This window comes from Arvicola amphibius, chromosome 10 (genome assembly GCF_903992535.2).
Source record: "Arvicola amphibius chromosome 10, mArvAmp1.2, whole genome shotgun sequence".
Taxonomy (NCBI): domain Eukaryota; kingdom Metazoa; phylum Chordata; class Mammalia; order Rodentia; family Cricetidae; genus Arvicola; species Arvicola amphibius.
In genome coordinates, this window is record NC_052056.1 from 60919947 (window position 1) to 60940460 (window position 20514).

The following is a 20514-nucleotide window of genomic DNA, read 5'->3' on the forward strand; positions in this document are numbered from 1 at the left end:
TAACAGGTACCTTTGTAATCCCAGTATTTGGGGGATGAGGCAGAAGAACCATTAGTTCTTGCTAGCCTGACAAGACTCTGTTCCCATCCCCCCCCCCCCCCCCCCCCCAATTAGCCACAGCACTTTTGTGTCTATTACCTGTCTCTGTCGTGGGAAAGCTTGAGGTGACACTGACTCTGTCGTCACTCTATGGAGAAACAGACCATATCAACAGTTACCATCCAAGCAAGGGCAGTTTCCACATTCTAGTAACTTAGGGAATATAGAAGAGTCATGCAACTTCCCTTCAAAACTAAGCCTAGAAATGAAAGTTTGGTAAAACTGATTGATTTTCTACTTTTTCCTAAAAAGACAAATTGTTTGCTTAGTTGTATTTATGTAATGCATCCTCTAAAGATATAACTGACCTCTCCAAAAACTGTGGGAAAGGATCAACCTAAGGCATAAACAGTTATTAAGAAATATAAAAAGAGAGACCTTACTTTTTAGATTATTTTACATCCCAACTGCAGTTTTTCCTTCCTCCTCTCCTCCCATCCCCTCCTCTCCCACCCCTCCCCCATCCACCAATCCTTGGTTTCCATTCAGAAAGTGATAGGCCGCCCCCCTCAAAGCATGGCACATCAAGATGAGGCAGGACCAAGTTTCCCCGCTTGCATCAAGGCTGGGTAAGGCAACCCAAGATGAGGAATGGGTTCCCAAAAGCTAGTTCAAGCACCAGAGACAGTTCCTGATTCCACTGCTAGGAGGCCCCACAAACAGACCAAGTGATATAACTGTCACACACATACAGAGGTCTAGGTCTGTTCTATGCATCAGTCCTTGGTCCAGTCTCTGTGAGGTCCCATGAGCTCAGTTCAGCTGTCTCTGTGGGTTTCCTTATCATGACCTTGACACCCCCCCAACCCCAGCACACACAATCCTTCCTCTCATACAAGGTTTTACAGCATCATGACTTTGGCCCCCCTGGCTCAAACAATCCTTCCAGGAGTCTTCAACAGGACTCCCGGAGCTTGGCCCAGTGTTTGGCTGTGAAACTTTGAATCTTCTTCCTTCAGCTACTGGATGAAGACTCTCTGATGACCATTAGGATAGTCACCAATCTGATTACAGGAGAAGGCCAGTTCAGGCACCCTCTCAACTATAATTAGGAGTCCTTGTGGAAACCTTTCCTTTTAATATAGTTTCTTTTTTCTTTTTTAATGATTTATTTACTTTATGTGCATTGTTGTTTTGCCTATATGTATGTCTGTGTGAGGGTATTTGATGCCTGGAGTTACAACGGTTGTTTACTGCCATGTGGGTGCTGGGAATTGAACCGAGGTCCTCTGGAAAAGCAGCCAGTACTCTTAATCGCTGAATCATCCTTCCAGACTCTTTAATATAGTTTCTTAAGCACTAGTTTTTCTTTGGAGAGTAAACTGCAATCTTCAAAGAAAGTGCAATGACCATTTCTTAATTTCTATTAAAATATATTTAAAACATGATAATTGCTGGGGTATGGCTTAGTGGTAGATGACTTAAATAACATGTTCTAGGTTCAATCAACAACACTATACATGCATGCAGACATACATGCATGCATGCACACATACATGCATGCATGCACACATACATGCATGCATGCACACACATACGTATGCATACACAGAAAATGACATATATTTTCTAGAATATTTGAGTACTAACATTTTCCTTAGGGTTTTATGTGACAAGATCTCTCTATGTAATCCAGACTTTCTTGGAACTCTACATAGACCAGGCTGCCCTCAAACTTAAAGAGAATTGCCTACCTCTGCCTCTGGAGTGCTAGGATTAAAGGCGTTGTGTACCTGGTCAAATCCTAACATTTTCAATTCATTGACAAAAGTGAAAAATGGAGCAATAACTTACTAAATGGATATAAAGTTTATCTGTAAGAAGGAAACAGAGTTCAGCTAATTAAAAAAGAAATGTCCACTTCCTTAACCTCTCCTTAGCACCTCTTATGTTCACATACCCTTTTGTATCCAAGTACAATGCCTGCCTGCTGTCAACTATGACTCTGTAGTTGGTCATTACTGTTTAGTTAGGGGGCTTCCCCCCAGTTCCTGGCATAAGCTCCCTCCCCTGGGAGTTGCCTTAGTCTAAACTCCACCTCTGAGAAAGCCCACCAAAGGGTGACCCCTCCCTAGGGAGGGTCAAGAAAGCCTCCCCAAAAGGTAACCCTTCCCCAAGGAAGGTCAAGACCACTCCCACAGGCTATTTAAACTGCCCCCCAGAGAATGAACATGTGGTCTCCCCTTTTCCATCTTCCCCTCTCCATGTTTTCCCAGGGCCACCTGGGAGTGCTGGCACCCATTAAACCTGAGTATCTTTCAATTTAGTCTGATTTGGTCTGATTGGGATTATTTGCGTTGGCGGAGAGGTTTGTCGTTTAAGAAAAGTACTTAACAATTACCTACTTGGTAACCAGAGCATTCAACATCAACTCAAAGGAGACATTTAGTGGGAGCTGCATGTCAGTGTGGTGACCCTGAAAGTGTGGAAGGAAAAGGATATCCTGCCCCTGCACACACCCGTTCCCCTCCTGGAATTTCCTGGTGCATTAGAGCAACAAGAGATACCTTCAGAGGTGTGAAGGCAGAAGAGTGAGGCAGGGTGGCCACGCAGCTTCCTCGGTCCATGCCTGACAGCGACTGCATTTCAAACAAAGAGAAGAAACAGAAGGCAGCATCTGAGTTAGCAAATGCCAGGCAGGCAAAGCTAAGCAGTAAAATTAGCAGAGGAAAGGTCATCAACAAACTTTTAAATTGTTTACTAAGATACTATTAGGGTATTAGGGCTGACAAGAGTTGGGAAAAACTGCATCATGTAACATTTACATAGCAGAATGTTTCTATGTATATAATTCAGAATACTCTCATGACCTCAGACCACAGTAATCTAGAATTAAGAAGCATTCTAGTTTTATAGCTGCTAATAATCACAGAAAAGAAAAAGACAAGCAAATGTTTCAGAACTCATGTTTCCTATACATACATACATACATACATTCATCTTGTAATAAAAAAAGAGGTATTTCTTAATAAAATTTCATGCTGGGCAGTGGTGGTGCACACCTTTAATCCAGTTCTCAAGAGGCAGAGACAAGCAGATTTCTGTGAGTTCAAGGCCAGCCTGATCTACAGAGCAAGTTCCAGGACAGGCACCAAAGTAACATTGTTTCGAAAAAAGAAAACAAAAAAGAAAAATTATTTTGCATGGAAATAAAACTTAAGACACCTATGATTTTAGCAAAATCACTTTGAAACTAAATATGTGTCTTCTATTGTTCTGTGAAAAGGAAATAATACAGCCACAGAATTCATTTTTAATGAAGCATTTTTGATCTATTTTTAATAAATCAAAGTATTTTCAATATTAACCCAAGTTATACTGGGGAAGAGCCAGGACATGAGGCTCTGCTTCATGCTGTGCAGATGACCCCACATTTCATCTTCACATCTGCGAAGCTCCATATGGCCAGCACCAAGGACAGCGGAGTGCAGTCTTTCATTTGGCTCTACCTTTTAAAGTCTTCGTGTGCACCAAGTGTAAGCCTATAAATGTGTGTGGGGTATGGGTGCACCAGTACCATGGTGCACGTGTGGAGTCAGAGGACAACCGAGGTTTTGGTCCTCTTTTTCGAGACAGGGTCTCTCTGTCACAGCTGCTGCGTAATGAGCGGGGCGAGGGTGTCTGTGTGCACTCACTGTCACGGCAGGAGCACAGGGTACAGGTGCACTACTGAATCCCGCCTTGCGTGGGATCCAGGGCCTCAAACTCAGGTCCTCACACTTGCATAGCAAGTGCTTTAGTCATGAATGTCACGCAGGCTAGGCTAGCTGGTCAGCAGACCCCAGGGACACTGGACATGGCCCCAGTACCAGTATTACAAGTGTGCACCACCATACCTGGCTTTTAAAGTGGGTGCTGAATAAAACATAGGTCTTTATGCATGCAAGGCAAGTATTTTACCCACTGAGAAATCTTTTCATGATCACAGTGCCTCCCCAACTCTCTATATGATTTATGGGTGTTCTGCCTTAAAGTATGTATTCCACCATATGCACCGTGTATATCTGATGACTGCTGGAGGTCAGAGGAGGCACTGTACCCCTTGCAGAGGAGTCACACCAGTTGTGAACCACCATGTAGGTGCCGGGAACTGGAACTGAGTTATCTGTAAGAGCAACAAGTGCTCTTAACTGCTGAACCATCTCTCTGGCCCCAGAAAGGAAGCCATTTCAAAGATGGGAAGCTTAAGCAGATCTCTGATGAATGAGTACAAATCAATCAAGGAGTATAGGTAGAGAGAAAAGCAGCACATGCAGAGAGAGAGAGAGAGAGAGAGAGAGAGAGAGAGAGAGAGAGAGAGAGAGAGAGAGAGAGAGAGAGAGAGAGAGAGAGAGAGAGAGAATAGCATTACAAAGATCTGAGGACAAGGCTTTTTCACATTTGACAAACAAAAAAAGAGGAGGAGGAGGAGACTGACACAAAGAACTTGAAATAAAACCTTCATGTTACACCTACTTTAGGGGATGAAGCAACAGGCAATGAAGTACAACAGTATCAAAACCGTCAATAGACAGTACTCCAGTTAATGTTTTCCTGAGTTACAAATGAGCATGGAAGAACAATCTTCACATAAGCATTTAGACCTCAGGCTTGTAAATAAAACTTTGTCCCCACTTCTGCAACCAGTGGGGTATTCCAGCGTGCATGTGGAACATGGCTTGGATTTGCAAGGCGGGGAGGACGTTTTGTAAAAATGAAAACAACAAAAACAAATCCACGATAAAATAGGTTGTCATATATAATTATTGTCATGGAGGGCGGGACTCCATTTAACACATGGGGTGACTCACGAAATAAATCAATGATTAACAAGATGCCCTCACAATCAGAAAAGGCATTTACGAAACTAACTCTGACATTATGTCTCATCACATAGAAAGCCAGCAGGGTTCTCAGTGTAAATGCTCTCCTAGCCTGGCTAGATCACAGAGTTAACGGAAAGAGGTAGTTCTGGTTGTTTATAAGGCATTTAGTGACAGCGCCCATCATGTTTTATGGCATTGACATCAATTCTAAGTGAAAGCACAACAGCTGGAAATAACACCAACTCCACTTGCACGTTCTCTTACCACTAACAAGGCACTATCATCTGTGTGCTGAGACCTTCGGGATGGGAGGGGACACTGGGAAGGGGAAGAAAATGAAGCAATGTCAAAAACAAATATGTACACAAGTGACACATTTCACATATACATACATAGGAAAGCAACATATGAAGACACGTTTCCAAGGATGCTGACACACAGGACCACATGCATCGCCTGTAGTTCATGCACCATCAGTCAGTAGGTTGATTCTGAGTACTGACTTCATCCTAGAGACCTCACACAACCTCAAATGAGACCTGACTGTCTACACAACTTTTAAAGTTCAGGCAGGCGGTAACTCTGCTCACAGAAGCGAACAATAAGGTACTCATGCAGCTACAGCATAAAGACTCTGTGGTCATTTTGAAAACCAATGACAAATCAGAAATAAACCTAAGAGTCATGAGTTCTGCTCTAGTCAACTTTTCACTGCCTTTCTCAGACAAGTAAGGAAATGTCAGCTGGTGTCCTGGCACAAAACACTTGGGAAATGGGGACAGAAGGAGCAGGAACTCAAGGGTCATCACCTTACATAATGAGTATGAGTACCTGGCTAGGCTACAGGGGACATCATCTCAAACAAGAAAAAGAAAAAGAAAAAAAGACAACTGGAAATACACGGGTAACCCCTTAACGTCTCAACGCCACATTCAAAATGCTCAGGCAGGAGCAAATCCAAACAATATTAAGGACTGCGCTTTAAAACCATGTGCTCTAAAAAGCTCCACATTAGGTTTTATATGTATTTATTTAGGAGTGTGTTTGTGTCCCATGTGCATATGCCACAGCACACGCGTGGAGGTCAGAGGACAATCTGTGGGAGTCAGTTGTCATCTTCTGTCCTGTGGGTTCTGGGAATTAAATTCAGATTGGTCATCAGGTTTGGTAGAAAGAGTCCAACTTGCTGAGCCATCCTGCCCAACTTACTTTAAGTTTTCAAATACTGTACTTTACAAAGTCAAATAGAGCAATAATCACAGACTGAAAATATAGGAGGTAAAAATAAGGGAAACTGGGCCAATACAAAAGTCAACTATACTAAAACAGCATTCATTTAGTAATCTTCACTTTAGCAGACAAAAATCGGCACAAAAATTTAACCAGTGAAGCAACTAATTGTAAGTATTTATTTGCAATAAAACTGTATAGGCTTATCTGGAACTAACACATATGAGTTATAACAAGGAAATAAGCACTGAACCAAAATGCTATGGTCTCTCTGGTTGAGCACCAAAACCATTCGCCTGCAAAGAGGGAGGGAGGGATGGACTCTCTAGATTGTTTTATATGCAGCCCTAATCTATATATTCTCATAGCCTTCTTCTTTATCCTGTACCTTATTTTCCTTCATATGTAAAATTTTGCAGTGGAGGAAAAAGACAATTTTGGGAAGAAGGCTGGTTTGAGATGAGGGTTTCTCTATATAGCTCAGGCTAGCCTGGAATTCACTATGTTGCCTAGGGTAGGCTTGAACTCTTTAGCCTCTGCCTCCCAGATGATGGAATTATGGGCATGTGTCACTACATCAGCCAAACAAGCATTTTTTTTGATCATTTAAATATTTTGATCACTGAAAACATGGTAACTTTCCATTGCAAAAATAATAAATTCCAAGAAAAATAATTATATGGACTTACCTCACCATCTCCAGGAGGTTGCTGTTTCTGTGGACTTTGTGATGCTTTCTGCTGTATGCCCAGAAAGTGGAAGCTAGTTAGAATCTCAATATTGGAACTTATACATTCCATTTAATTAAATGAATCACATCAATTTTGTAAGTGGAGGCTGCTTGTTTGCTTCCCGGCTGCCCAGACCAGAAATAATCACACAGAAACTATATTAATTAAAACACTGCTAGGCCTAGTGCTTATGCATATTTTTAGCTAGTGCTTACATCTTAAATTAACCCATTTCTATTATTTTATATTTTACCATGAGGTTGTGGTTTACCAGTACTGGCACACAGACATCTTTCTCCTCTGCTGGCTCCATGGCATCTCCCTAACTGCCTTCTTTCCTCCTCTATCTGCTTAAAATTCCCTCCTTACTCTATTCTGGTAAGCCACTAGCCGAAACAGCTTTATTCATTAACCAATAAAAGCAACACATATACCTCCCATACTACAATTTATTCCTTGTATTTACTAGTTAAGGAGATTATGCTCCTTTCTTAAAACATTTTAAATAAAAAACAGCAATAAACTACATTATCATGTTTTTGTAAGTATAAATAAGAAAAAAATTAAAAACCTACACATACATATTCAGAGTATCACATGAATACTCTCTCATGAGCTCATTCACCCAAATGGCTTTACATATTTCTTCCTAAATATATCTTCAATGATTTAGTCATTGTTCGGTACCCATTGATTTAGAAATTTCTCATATGTGTAGCACAAATTCTAATTGGTCTTAATAATGAAATCTCAGAGTCAGATTAGGTGTTAATGCTGAAGATCAGAGCAGCAGAGCAGCCAGCCACTAGAGTTCTTACCTCTCCAATGCTCAGACTGAAAGGGTGATCCTGTCTCTACGCATCGTCAGACTGACTGCCTCTGAGCTCCTTTCTCCACCCAGCCATCACTCCTGTCTCCACATCCCTAGTGCTGGGATTAAAGGCATGTGATCCCAAGTGCTGGGATCACCTTTGTGTGAGTTCTGCTTTTCTTTTAGACAGATTCAATCTTGTGTAGCCCCAGGTAGCTTTGAACTCACAGATATCCGTCTGCCTCTGTCTCCTGAGTGCTGGGATTAAAGATGTGTGCCACCACTGCTTGGCCTCTATGGCTAACTAGTGGCTTAGCCATGCACTCTGATCTTCAAGCAAAATTTATTTGTTAGATTACGAACAAAATATCACTAACACATATGTTAGTTTACAGAGTACACAATGCCTGCCATGATAATATTAAAATAGTAACAGACTTATAAGTTTAATATCATACACCTGGGGGGCAAAGAATAGCTCAGAAAAGAACACAGTGACACATGCAGGCACAAACTCAATTTCTTCCAATTCTTCTTGTAAACACCGCCAACCAAGCTTAGAGATTACATCTTCATTTTGTTCAGTCTAATTACTACAATTACTTTCTATTCCATTTTCTCCTTTTGATTCTTCCCAGACTATTCTAACACGAGAAGATGGATTTTTCAAAGGGATCTTTCTTCTCATGTTTACTCCTGCCTAAGTCCTTATAGTTTCTTTCTTCTGTTTAACAGATCAAACTTGTGGGAAATTTGTTTGATCAGTTCAACAGTATGACTATTTACTTCCTACTAGCTGTTAGGCTTCTATAGAAGACAAGCCAAATGAGTTAACAATATCACCTAAGGTATATGAGTCATTATGGATTACCAAGAGACAACATAGCATTCTGGTAAGAGTAGGGTCTTGAGAGCTGCCTGGCTTTATTAGAATCTCCTACTCTAAGCCAGGCAGTGGTGGTGTATGCCTTTAATCCCAGTACTCGGGAGGCAGTGCAGGCAGATCTCTGTGAGTTCAAGGCAATTACTAGCTAAGCATGTCAGGCAAACTATTTTCTTTCATGCACCTCAATTTTCTGATCTATAAAAAGAGGACAATGATACTTCTTTATTATAAGATTAAACAGAGAGAGAGAAAGAGAGAGACAGAGGCTAGGTATGGTGGTACACACCTTTAATCCCAGCACTTTGGAGGCAGAGGCAGGTGGATCTCTGAGTTCAAGGCCAGTCTGGTCTACAGAGCAAGTTCCAGGACAGCCAGGTCTACCCAGAGAAACTCTGTCTCAAAAAATAAAAACAAAATAGAAATGAGGAGAGGAGGGTGAGGGGGACAGAGACACAGACTTTTAAAAGAAACTGCTCAAAACAATGCTTAGTATGCAAAAACCATTCAATAAATTTTCTAAGTATTGTTCCCATTGTCATCTTCACCATCTCATCAACTTACTAGCTTTTGCTGTCTTCAATCCAAATTCTAAACTAGCTGCTATTTTCCTCAAGTGCCATTAAGTCAAGTGCGTAAGTTATGGAAGCGCACTCCTAGCTCCTAAACCACTCCCATTCTCTCAAGCTGTCATGCCATAGAGTGTTCCTAGGATAACACATCATGTCCTTCCGAGGTCAGTGCAGCTGATGTGCTCTATAGCTTCTTTGATGTAAAACCAGTGCTTTCACCCCGAGCCTTTTCTTCCCCTTCTGTCCTCACTGTTCCACGACAAGACTAGACACAATGGAGCCTTGTGCTCTATTTACCTTTACAGGCTCATCACAGCGCTCCCTCAAGGCCTATCCAGTCAGTAAACGACCAAGGAGTCAAGTAAGGCTTTAGGAAACCTAGGTTTGTTTTCTGACCACAATTAGCCTACGATGTGGGACAAGTACTTCATTTCTGTAGAGTTGCAGCTTCATCTGTGAAACAAACTCTCAGCTTCCCCGTTATAAATATAAAATAAACAGAGAGTCTTGACTTGACTTGACTTTAAGTCTTTACTTGGTAATAAGTCAAGTAAAGACTTATGAAAGAGGGCGATGCTTGACAAATCAGAAGAAACAGTGTGTAGTAATAGATGATTTAAGCAAAAGAATGACAGGAGGTAAAGAGTGTGATAAAACAGACATTTTAGCTACCTACATTCTCAGAGATAAGAGGGCACAAAAGGAGGAGAAAGACATCTCGGGCAGAGAGAAGAGAGGGGCTGGGAGGTGACAGGTTGGGTTGAGACCACTTTTCAGACCTCTATAAACTTGTTTCTAGGAATACTGATGTTAGATTTGTCAATGGACAAATGGTTTTCCTAAATTTTGACAGAGCAATAGGCTCTGACTGAAGGACTCCAAGGAGAAGGAGGACCACCACTCTCAGAGCACTGACACAGCGGGGGGGGGGGGGAGCAGAAGAGCACACGTGTGTGTGGTTCCCAGCAACCACATGGTTTCACGGGGTCTGAAACCTTCTTACATCCAAGAGCCCCAGGCATACATGCAGTACACACATATATACATGCAGGCAAAACACACATAAAGATAAATATAAAGGAATTCATCATGTAAAACAATAAAACAAAAATGCTTAGAGTACTTTCAAAAAATAATCTTGGTCTAAAATTCTGTAACATAGGAAACTTTTCTAGGCAAGAGTGACCCATTCAACAAAAATCTCCAGAACACTACAGACTCAAACCTGCTAAGTTCTGGCAAATAAAACAGACAGTTCCTATCTTGAAGTTTGCAAATGAATGGGAGAGACATATTAAGCGAATAAAATTATAAATACTTAATATTTATTGCTTAATAATTTCAAGGGTGATTTTACATGAAAAAAAAAACAAGCCATAAAATCAAAATTTGTTTCCCATAGTCCTCAGACTGCACAAGAGATGCTATAAAATATCCACAGGAGAAACGGTAACAGGGTTGTCCTTACTGAGCAGGTATGGAAACAGGAAGGAAAGAAACAATCAGAGATCATGAAAGAACGAAGCCTGGTAGTCTCCCAACAAACAGCATTTGCTACAGGAAAAATCTGGAGACAACACTGCGACATTCACACAGCACTGCCACTTTCATAATCTTTTTGTTTTGTTTTCTGAGACAAGTTTTCTCTATGTAACAGTCCTGGTTGTCCTAGAACTCACTCTGTAGACCAGGCTGGCCTTGAACTCACAGAGATCCGCCTGCCTCTGCCTGCTGAGTGCTGGGATTAAAGGCATGTGCCACCACCGCCTGGCCATTTTCATGATCTTTATACTATACGTGAGATGGGAGAGTCAGCAGCCCCATAGTAAGGTGGTCAGGATAATGGTTTCTACTGGCCTATAACCAGTCATTACTATGGCTATGGAGATAGTCACTCTATCTTTAGTTGAGATTCCTTATGAGAGAAACAACCGGCCCTTTAATTAAGGAAACAATAACTGACAGTCCTGGCAAAATGAATAAATATTTACCTCTCTTAACTTCAAGGGTATATTATCTGTCAATGATGGTAAAGGTCTTACTTTGACAAAGTCCAGGACAGCATCTCTCTGAATCTGCTTAGTCCTTATTTTCTCCTCCTCATACTGCAGGGCTGCGAGCTGTGCCTCTCTCCGAGTGCACTCGACTGACTGTTCTCTCCTCTGATGAAGCTCCAAGTCTGAATGTGAAAGCTGCAAGAGGTTTCATGTTGGACATGAAAGTGGGGATAAGAGTCAACATGTCAATAACTTGTATCATTATAAAGAATGCTGCTACCTCAAGTTTTACTTTGCAGTATTAACATTTTTAAAAATTCACTGTTCTTATATGTATGAAAGCAGGAACTACCATGGACACATGCTATATGAACTAACTGAGAAGACAAATAGTAAGATTTATAGATATTTGGCAATTAATGGCAGTTTAAGTATTTAAAAGAAAACTGGGCTGGCAAGAAAGCTCAGCTAGTAAAGGTGCTGCCATCAAAACCTAATGACCTGAGCTGAATCCCAGGAACCCACCTGGTAAAAGAAACAACTCCCCAAAGCTGTCCTCTTCACTCTACATGCATGCTGTGTGATGTGCACGCATAGGCACACACATGTGCACAAGGACATGGACACACACACATATATAAACATACAGAACACATATGTACATAAACACATTAAATAAATATTAAAAATTAAAAGAATGTTATCTTAGTTTAGCAAAATCAAAACAGAAATAACAAAGATAAATCTAGTAACTAGGCTGGGTAGTGGTGGCACATACCTTTAATTCCAGCACTCATGAGGCAGAGAAGCAGGTGGGTCTCTGTGAGTTTGAGGCCAGCCTGGTCTACAGAGTGAGTTCCAGTACAACCTGGACTACATAGAGAAACCCTGTCTCAAACAAACAAACAAACAACAGCAACAAATCTAATAGCTAAAACACCTACCCGACTGTGGTTTGGTGGCAGTGATAACACGGATGATGGCTCAGCTGGAACCCTGGCTCCCAAAAAGAAAAATAAGAACTCATTGACAACAAGATAAGGAGAAATTTTCATTATTAACAAGTTTCTGTCGATCAGCAGGCAACCTGCTGAGTTAGAACTAAAAGAGTAAACGTAAGCCCAAGAAATAACATTAAACCACAGCTTACCTGACGCCCCCAACTTGCATACCATGTGACGGCATCACTGATGGCTGGCCACCCACTGTCTATCCAGCCAACAGGATGATAGTTGGCTGAGAGCACTTTTCAAACAGCACCATTTTTTTTTTTTTGTGACACGTAGAGCCATTACCCACTTTATTACCATCACTGAAACAAGAGCTGTGTGAACTGAGATCTGAGGACACAGCCATCTCATCAACAGAAACCTGGACGGAGACAGAGCCTATACCGGGACTATATTTACGATACAGCCTCTTAAGGAACGAAGTGACGACTCCTGACTTTCATTCTGAAGGAAAAGGTGGCCCTATGTGCTGCCTACCAAACACAAAGACAGCACCACCCTCCTCGATTTTACATTTGGTAGTTATTTTCTTCCTCAAGCAGGGTAACATTTTTCAAGGCTCTGTAAATCATGTGTGTTTCACTGACATCAGTAGGCTAGTAGGCAAACAAGAAATTTTTCTAAGCTCTTGTAATCACAACACCTAAAAAACAAAATTGTTTTTTCTTGCTAGTGCTAGAGGTCAAACTCAGGGCTCAAATTCTTTAACCTGGCACTTAGGACTACCACCTACCTCACCTAATGTGCCTAACTTTTCTCCGGTAGGATCCTTGCTGCTTCTCTACCACAAAAAGGCAGCCACCCTCCCTCCTGTGTCTTTCCCAATAAATCTCTGTGTGAAGTTTATTGTGTGGTGTGATTTTGTAGTATTTCTTGGCTCTCAGCTGCCAGGATACCTTTCCCTCAGAGCTGTTACATTGATACAGTTCAATGGATCTTTATCCTTCATACTAAGCCTGACAACCTGAGCTTAACCCTGAGAATCCACGTGGTGGAAGGAGAGAAGTGACTCCCTACAAATTGTTCTATGGTGTCTGAACACAGACACAGTACATGCACACGCATGCGCGCGCGCGCGCGCACACGCGCGCACACACACACACACACACACACACACAGACAGAGAAAACAAACTAAAAACAGGATTCAATTTAAAATAAAGAAGCAGGCAAAATTTAATTGTTGCTCACTGTCTCAGCACCTCTGTCACTTGTAAACGCCTACTTTCTAGACAACTTCAACCGGTCTTTGTTAACTACACAAACATCTGAGACACCCATCTTGAAAAACAGAAACAGGCAACAGGGAATATCCTTAGTGTATGAGCACTGCCTAATATTTGCTTTGGAAATAATCGAATCATTATTAGTCACAGCTATAATTATACATAATATATATAATAATTATATCCATGTAATTATTAGAATACCCTTAGTATATGAGCACTGCCTAATATTTGCTTTGGGAACAATCTGATAATTAATAATTCCTATATATTGTTATAAATCCAATGAATTAGGAAATTTGCAAAGTCTGCTGGGCTTCAACATCTTCATATATATATATATATATATATATATATACACATACATACACACACACACATACACACACACATGTACATAAACACACATTTTTTTTTGTTTTTGTTTTTGTTTTTGAGACAGGGTTTCTCTGTAGCTTTGGAGCCTGTCCTGGAACTAGCTCTTGTAGACGAGGCTGGCCTCGAACTCACAGAGATCCGCCTGCCTCTATCTCCCAAGTGTGCCACCACTGCCTGGCTCAACATCTTCATTTATAAAGTTAGGATAAATATGTTTACCCCTAGGATATGTTATTCAACTAAATAAGATACTGCAGGGCTGGGGAGATGGCTGGGTTGGTAAATTATTTGCAAAGCAAGCACTGGAAAAACTGAGTTCAGCCCCCAGAATGCACATAAACAGTTGGTGAGCACTTATAATCCTGGTGCTGGAGAGGTGGACATAGGATCTCTGGGGCTTGTAGCTAGCCAGCTTGCCTAATCAGCAAATGGAGACTCCCAGGACAGTCAGGGACCCTGTCTCAAAAAAGGTGGATGTGTTCCTGGGGAACAACAACTGAGGCTGCCTGGCCTCTACATGCATGCATACATACATGCAAGTACACCTGCATACACATCATCCCCTCAAACAGACATGTTCATTCACACACAAACAGTATTATTACGTCCTCAGAGACCACAAAAACATGCTGGAATGACTACCTGTTTAGGATTAATTACATCTTTGTCCCAGCTCTACTACTCTTGATTGCTGAAGCTTCCTACAGCTTTTATTAGACATCTGTGAATGATCTGAACCCAAACAAAGAAGGGATCAACTAAATCCATCCCCAGCAGGCTATCTGTTCTCACCTGAACACTGTTTTTGAATCATTTAATATATACCTCTTCCTACCATGTTTCTCTAATTTTTAAAACAGAAGATAATGAAGGACCCCAACACTGCACGACATTTCTAAGCCCTGCCTTCTTTTACACAATTGGAGACAGGGTCTCACTAAGTTGTCTCAGTTAGAACTGAATTTTCAATCCTTCTACCACAGGCCTCTGAGTGCCTGGGATCCCAGGCCTATGCTTAGCTCCTATTATATTTCTTTACCTTCTCTTTATACTTAATTTTCTTTTAAGAAGCCAGCCAAACCCAGTCTCCATTTTTAAGTCTAGAGCAGCAAAGCTCCGCCCACAGTGAACACTACTAAGGCAGCAGGCCCAGAGGATCAGCAATATGGGGCACTTCATCCTTCCCTCTCTATTTCCTGTGCAGTTTTTGTGGTTTTATGTATCTACTCATGTTCACTGCTGTGCAGCCTAGCGTTGGGACTGATGACTCTGATGTGGTTCTTGGAGGGAGCATTGTGAGTGATCTCAGCACAGTCAGTTTTGATGCACATCAGCAGCACTTCCAGCCCCTAGCCATTGTGGACCAGGTACTTCCAGAATCCCATAACTGATGCTGGACACCAGAGTTTGGCTCTAGATCTTCTCTGCACCCTAATGTCAATCAATGCATCTAGCTTTCTGTCAGTTTTGCTTAATTTTGACACAACAGTCTGACTGGTGCCAAGTGAACTTGTTGGTCCTCTTTTCTTTTGAGACAAGGTTTCTCTGTAGCTTTGGTGGCTGTCCTGAACTAGCTCTTGTAGACCAGGCTGGCCTTGAACTCACAGAGCTCTGCCGGCCTCTGTCTCCCAAGTGCTGGGATTAAAGGCGTGCGCCGCCACCGCTCGGCTTGTTTTTTTGGAATTCCTCAGATGCTGGAGGGGTAGGAGCTACGATGCTGCCAAAGAGATGGCAGCGACCTCGAAGGCAGCAGAGAGGAAGAATGAACCCTGCTCTTTTCATCTTAGCCTTTCAGACACTATCCTTTGTCTTCCATCCCTATCAGTGCTCCTGCTCAGGCCCTTTTGCCAGTTGTTTAGGCTCTAAGTTCTCCGTATATCTTGTGTCTAACAGCTTACTCAAGTCTTAAGGGTGTACCTAATGGGCATTCAAAAGAAAATGACCATATCCATTCTAAGATAAAGACAAAGTATATAAAATTTAACTAAACCTCTAAGGAATAATTTATGAGTATAAAAGGTCAAGTTACAAAATTTTCATATGTGGGCCTGGAGAGATGACTCAGTGGAATATAGCACTGACCGCTCTTCCAGAGGACCTGAGTTCTAGTCCCAGCACTCACATGGCAGCTCACAACTGTCTCTGCCTTCTTCAGTTTCAGGGGACCCGACAGCATGACAAAACACCAAGGCAAATAAAGTAAAATTAAAATAAATATTTTTTCTTATTGACTACTCTTCCTACATTTTCTTCAGTCCATCAACATCATAGTTCCTGAGACATTCAGCATGCCATTTGTGTAAAGACCTAGGATGGATGACAGATGACAACACATTTACTGTCAGCTGGGTGTGGTGGCGCACGCTTTTGAGTGCACCAGGCAGAGGCAGGTGGATCTCTTAGTTAACGGACAGCCTGGTCCACGGACTGACTTCTAAGACAGCCAAGGGCTACATAGAGGGACACTGACTTGGGAAAACAAAACAAACAAGAACAGATCTATCAAGCCTACTCTTTTTAAGATTTCATACACAAAGACCAAAGACTAAAAAAAACCCTAACTACAGTTTATAGCCAAAAATATTTTAGAATTCTAGACTGAAAAACAATATTGAGCTAATTTTAGAAATAGGGAGACTCAGTGCAGTGGAGAGACTGTATATATTGAAGAAAGAAAAGAAAAATACACATAATCTGCTCTGTTCCCCCACCAAAAACTTAAGTTACAGAGTAGGGGCTTCTGAAAACCTTTAAATTTTCTAGAATAAATACACACCCCTCACCACAAATTTCATTACTACTAAGTACTTTCAAATCATCTGATTCTAAGGTCCTGGTTTAGGTTCCATGCTTACAATGGCGTGAGCGCAAATGCAGACAGATCTAGCTTAAATACACGGCATGGAAAGCACACCTAAGTCAGATTGCTTCATTATATCTGGATTTATACAAAAGCAAAATCGATTCACAGTCTTAATACTGAGTTTCAAGACAGAAAAGTGACGTAGAGCTGCCTTTTCACACCTGCTTTGATGTGAGTGTCTTTTCATGTCTTCTGGTTTCTGAAACTCTCTAACAGCTGCTGGCTTTACTGCTGAACCCTAGACCAAAAGGAAAAAAAGAAAATAACTTTAACATACATTATATATATATAATTCTGTCATTATATTCTTTTTTTTTTTTTTTTTTGGTTTTTCAAGACAGGGTTTCTCTGCAGCTTTTTTAGAGCCTGTCCTGGACCTAGCCCTTGTAGACCAGGCTGGCCTCGGACTCACAGAGATCTGCCTGCCTCTGCCTCCCGAGTGCTGGGATTAAAGGCGTGCGCCACCACCGCCCGGCTGTCATTATATTCTTAATTACTTTTACTTTTAGAAAATTAGACACTAAAATTTTATTTTGACAGGATATTCCTTTGTGAGTGCTGTGTTTAAAAGCATACAGGCTAGCAGGTTGTGATGGTGCATACCTATAATCCTAGAACTCAAGAAGCTGAGGCAAAAAAAAAAAAATTGAGTTTGAGGACAGCCTGGGTGACAGGAAGACTCCAATCTCAAAAACCTAATAGCAAGGGCTGCTGAGATGGGTCACTGTGGAAAGGCACTTGCTGTGCAGACCAAGCCACCTGAGTTTGCCCTCCAGAACCTCCAGAAAGCTGGACAGTGAGAACCAACTCCAAAGTTGTCCTCTGGCCTTTATGGATGCACTGTAGTATGTGTGCTGACAAACTCACCAACACATACATATTAACAAATGAACAAAAGCAGAACCAAACTGAAACAGACACACATATTACATGGGCTTTGATAAATAAAAATATGCAAACTCTATGAATATTTATTTTATTTAAATGGTTATCTTTTTATTTTTTATATTAATTAGTGATTACAAAAAGTAATATTGTTAGAATAAAAAGGGCCTTAGCAGCGGGCGTAGTGGCATACATCTTTAATCTCATTACTCGGGAGGCAGAGGCAGGTGGATCTCTGTGAGTTCGAGGCCAGCCTGGTCTATACAGTGAGTTCCAGGGCAGCCAGGACTCTGTAGAGACCCTGTTTCAAGAAACAAACAAAACAAAACAAAACAAAACAAAACAAAACAAAGAGCTCAGAACTCCCTCCTGGCAAGCTGAGCTGCATCTGCTGAGCTAGCGCGTGACTCCCTGCCACTGCTGCAGAAGTTACGCACTGCCCAATTGTAGAAAGCTACATGACAAAGAAATACCAAGAGCACTATGCCAAGAATTACAGCTACCGCACAAAAGTAGTTAGAACTTAAAACACTTAGTGTGGTAGGGACACTGCTCAGTAGGCTTGTGAGCAGTTTCTGTTCCATGTTGTAGAGACACTCCACTCAGACAACCTATCATAAAGTGATTAAAAGAAGACAGAAAAAAAAGGATTTCTCTAAATAGTATTATGTAGCATTATTAATTTAAATTTTATTAGAAAGTAAGTCTTGACTCCAGCTGAGAAACTAACAGCTTCTAACAGCTTGAACCATAGGTCAGTTTTATCAATCTCTGGTCTATCATTATTTTTTGGCTATAGGATTTGATTTATGTGATTTTATCTGATTTAGAAACAAGTGTCCTCTGAACTGCAACAAAAACGACTGTGTTCAAAGCCTTCAAACAGGAGGAGAGGAATCTCTGGAGGAATGCTACTGCTCCGCAGTCACTCCGCTTGAAGCAGTTGATCCTTGATTGCTAAGTTAAAGACATCACTCTTCAAAAAGGCCCCAGTGTTCCTCAAACAACTGCCTGCTCAGAGCCTGGGACAAACTCCAGACATGAACGCAGCACACACAAGAATGAAGTCATTTTACTCTGCTGACTAGATAGATTGAAGAATGCTGTTCTACTTGAGACCCTTGAGGAATTGGCAGAGATTCCACAGTGGTCTGAATGCCTACTTGTTTTTTAGGCAATTCAATGCTTCATTATACGAGACACCCAAGAATTTTAATAGCAAACAATTTATATTCTGTTAACATAGGATAAAAGCATCAGTATAATTAAACTTATTATTATTCTATGGGTAACTTGAATATTTCCTCAAAAGTCAACATTGGCTTAATTAATTACCTAACAAATTATGATTTATAGTTAGCAATAATATAAAAACAAACCAATCAGGAAAAGAAAAGAAAAGGAAAGAAAAAAAAGTATCCTGTCCCATGCACTCTCCACAAAGGCCTGAGGTCATGCTCAGGTGTCACGCTTGGGTCTCCTTTTACTGCATCTTCAAATGAATGAAACCTGCCTTCTTATCTGAAGGATAAAATTTGAACCATTTTTTAGACTACTTCCTGATTTTTCCAAATTAAGTTTGAAAAATCCAGAACTAAAACTGGAAAGGGAATCAAAACAAATAGGCCTAAACCAATAAATAACTGCCATGACTGAAATCTACGTCATCCCGAATTGTTTTCAGTAGGAATACCAACTTTCTTAGGCTAGAATGGGACTCTACCTCATGGGAGATCCGCCGTTGTTCAATGTATGCCATGAACTGTGAGCTGAGACTGTTGGCATCCAAGCCTTTGTGCTGTTTGACATCGCTCTCTTCTTCTTCTGTAGTGCAGCTGTCAATGTAGTCAATCTGATCCAGATCATGCTCCACTGTACACCCCAGAGAAAGAGAGACAGAGAGATTCAAAGTTAAACAGACAGTAAAGACATCTGCTTAAACAACACTCTCCCTTTTCCCTTTGTCTGTTCTGTGACACATGCCTTTAGGAGTTAGTCTATTGACCCTTGCAAAAGTAGTCTTTTGAAAACCTTAGTCCAAATACATTAAAGAATGCAAATACTGAGGGTGAACCATTGAAGTGTAGACCCTGCCATCTATTTACTTCCTCTGGATGGCTCCACAGTGTCTTAAACAGGCAGCCTGAGTCTGTGGGACAGAAGACGGCTGCTGCTTAGAGACAGAAGGCCGTCTGTATCTTTTCATAGTTTAGATCCAGAAAATGTAACAGTTAACTCAAAAGAGAACAGAAGACAACAGAAGATATGGGATAAGAAACTTATTGACTGTTTCCCTTCCTGCAGCTCAAACTTAAAAAAAGAGAGCACAAAGATTTCCCTATGAGAAGATCACTTGCTAGAGGGCAATGCTTCAGAGAATTCTGCAGTAGTCTGGGAGTGAAAGGGAATCATCTGAAAAATTTTCTCTTCTCAAAGACACTGACTGAAAAGTGTATCTTATAACTTTTTAACACACTGGAAGAGAGGAGGCAGCTGAAGACACACAGAATGCTTTCATCTACAGCTTCCGGATGTCCGCAATCACCAAGTTAAAGTTAACTACTTTTAACAGGTAGTTAAAATGGCTCACTAGGAAAGAGCTCATTGTGAAGATGTTTCTCAAGCAGTACATTAAACCCCAACTGTAGTTTTATGTTGTCTTACTGTGCCAGAACACTGAATTTAAATGAACTACAGCTTATATTAAATTGAATTTTGTGTTATATGTTTATTAGGATTTAAAAGAATTAAAAGGTTATAAGGTGATATTACATTAGAAATCTGATGTAAATATATATATTCACTTATTTTATTTGCTGTAATTTGTCCAATTAAATAGTTTATATATTAAGACCATTTCTCAAGAAAGCAACATCAGGTTTTCATACTATCCAGATTAGCACAGTCAACATTTGATGAAGATTTTGTAGTTATATCTCAGTTCAGTAAAGCCACATTTCAGCTCTTTAGAGGTGTATGTTGGGTATATTTGTGGTGTATGCATTTGTACAAGTGTGCATGTGGG

The 20514-nt window shown here is 40.9% G+C and overlaps 1 protein-coding gene across 6 annotated transcripts in view; it reads right to left on the reverse strand.

Annotated features, from left to right (window-relative positions):
- Lrch3 (leucine rich repeats and calponin homology domain containing 3) overlaps nt 1-20514 on the reverse strand; it is a 97765-nt gene that overhangs the window by 19552 nt on the left and 57699 nt on the right. For 4 of the 6 annotated variants that reach the window (XM_038345290.1, XM_038345288.1, XM_038345289.1 and 1 more), the window contains exons 9-16: nt 19213-19361; nt 16766-16842; nt 12073-12124; nt 11174-11323; nt 6824-6874; nt 5169-5222; nt 2607-2678; nt 139-187 (exon numbers count right to left, since the gene is read on the reverse strand). In XM_038345290.1, the coding sequence (XP_038201218.1) occupies nt 139-187; nt 2607-2678; nt 5169-5222; nt 6824-6874; nt 11174-11323; nt 12073-12124; nt 16766-16842; nt 19213-19361 (654 nt within the window). The remainder of the gene's footprint in view (nt 1-138; nt 188-2606; nt 2679-5168; nt 5223-6823; nt 6875-11173; nt 11324-12072; nt 12125-16765; nt 16843-19212; nt 19362-20514) is intronic. The other 2 variants (XM_038345286.1, XM_038345287.1) reach the window with 2 other exon arrangements.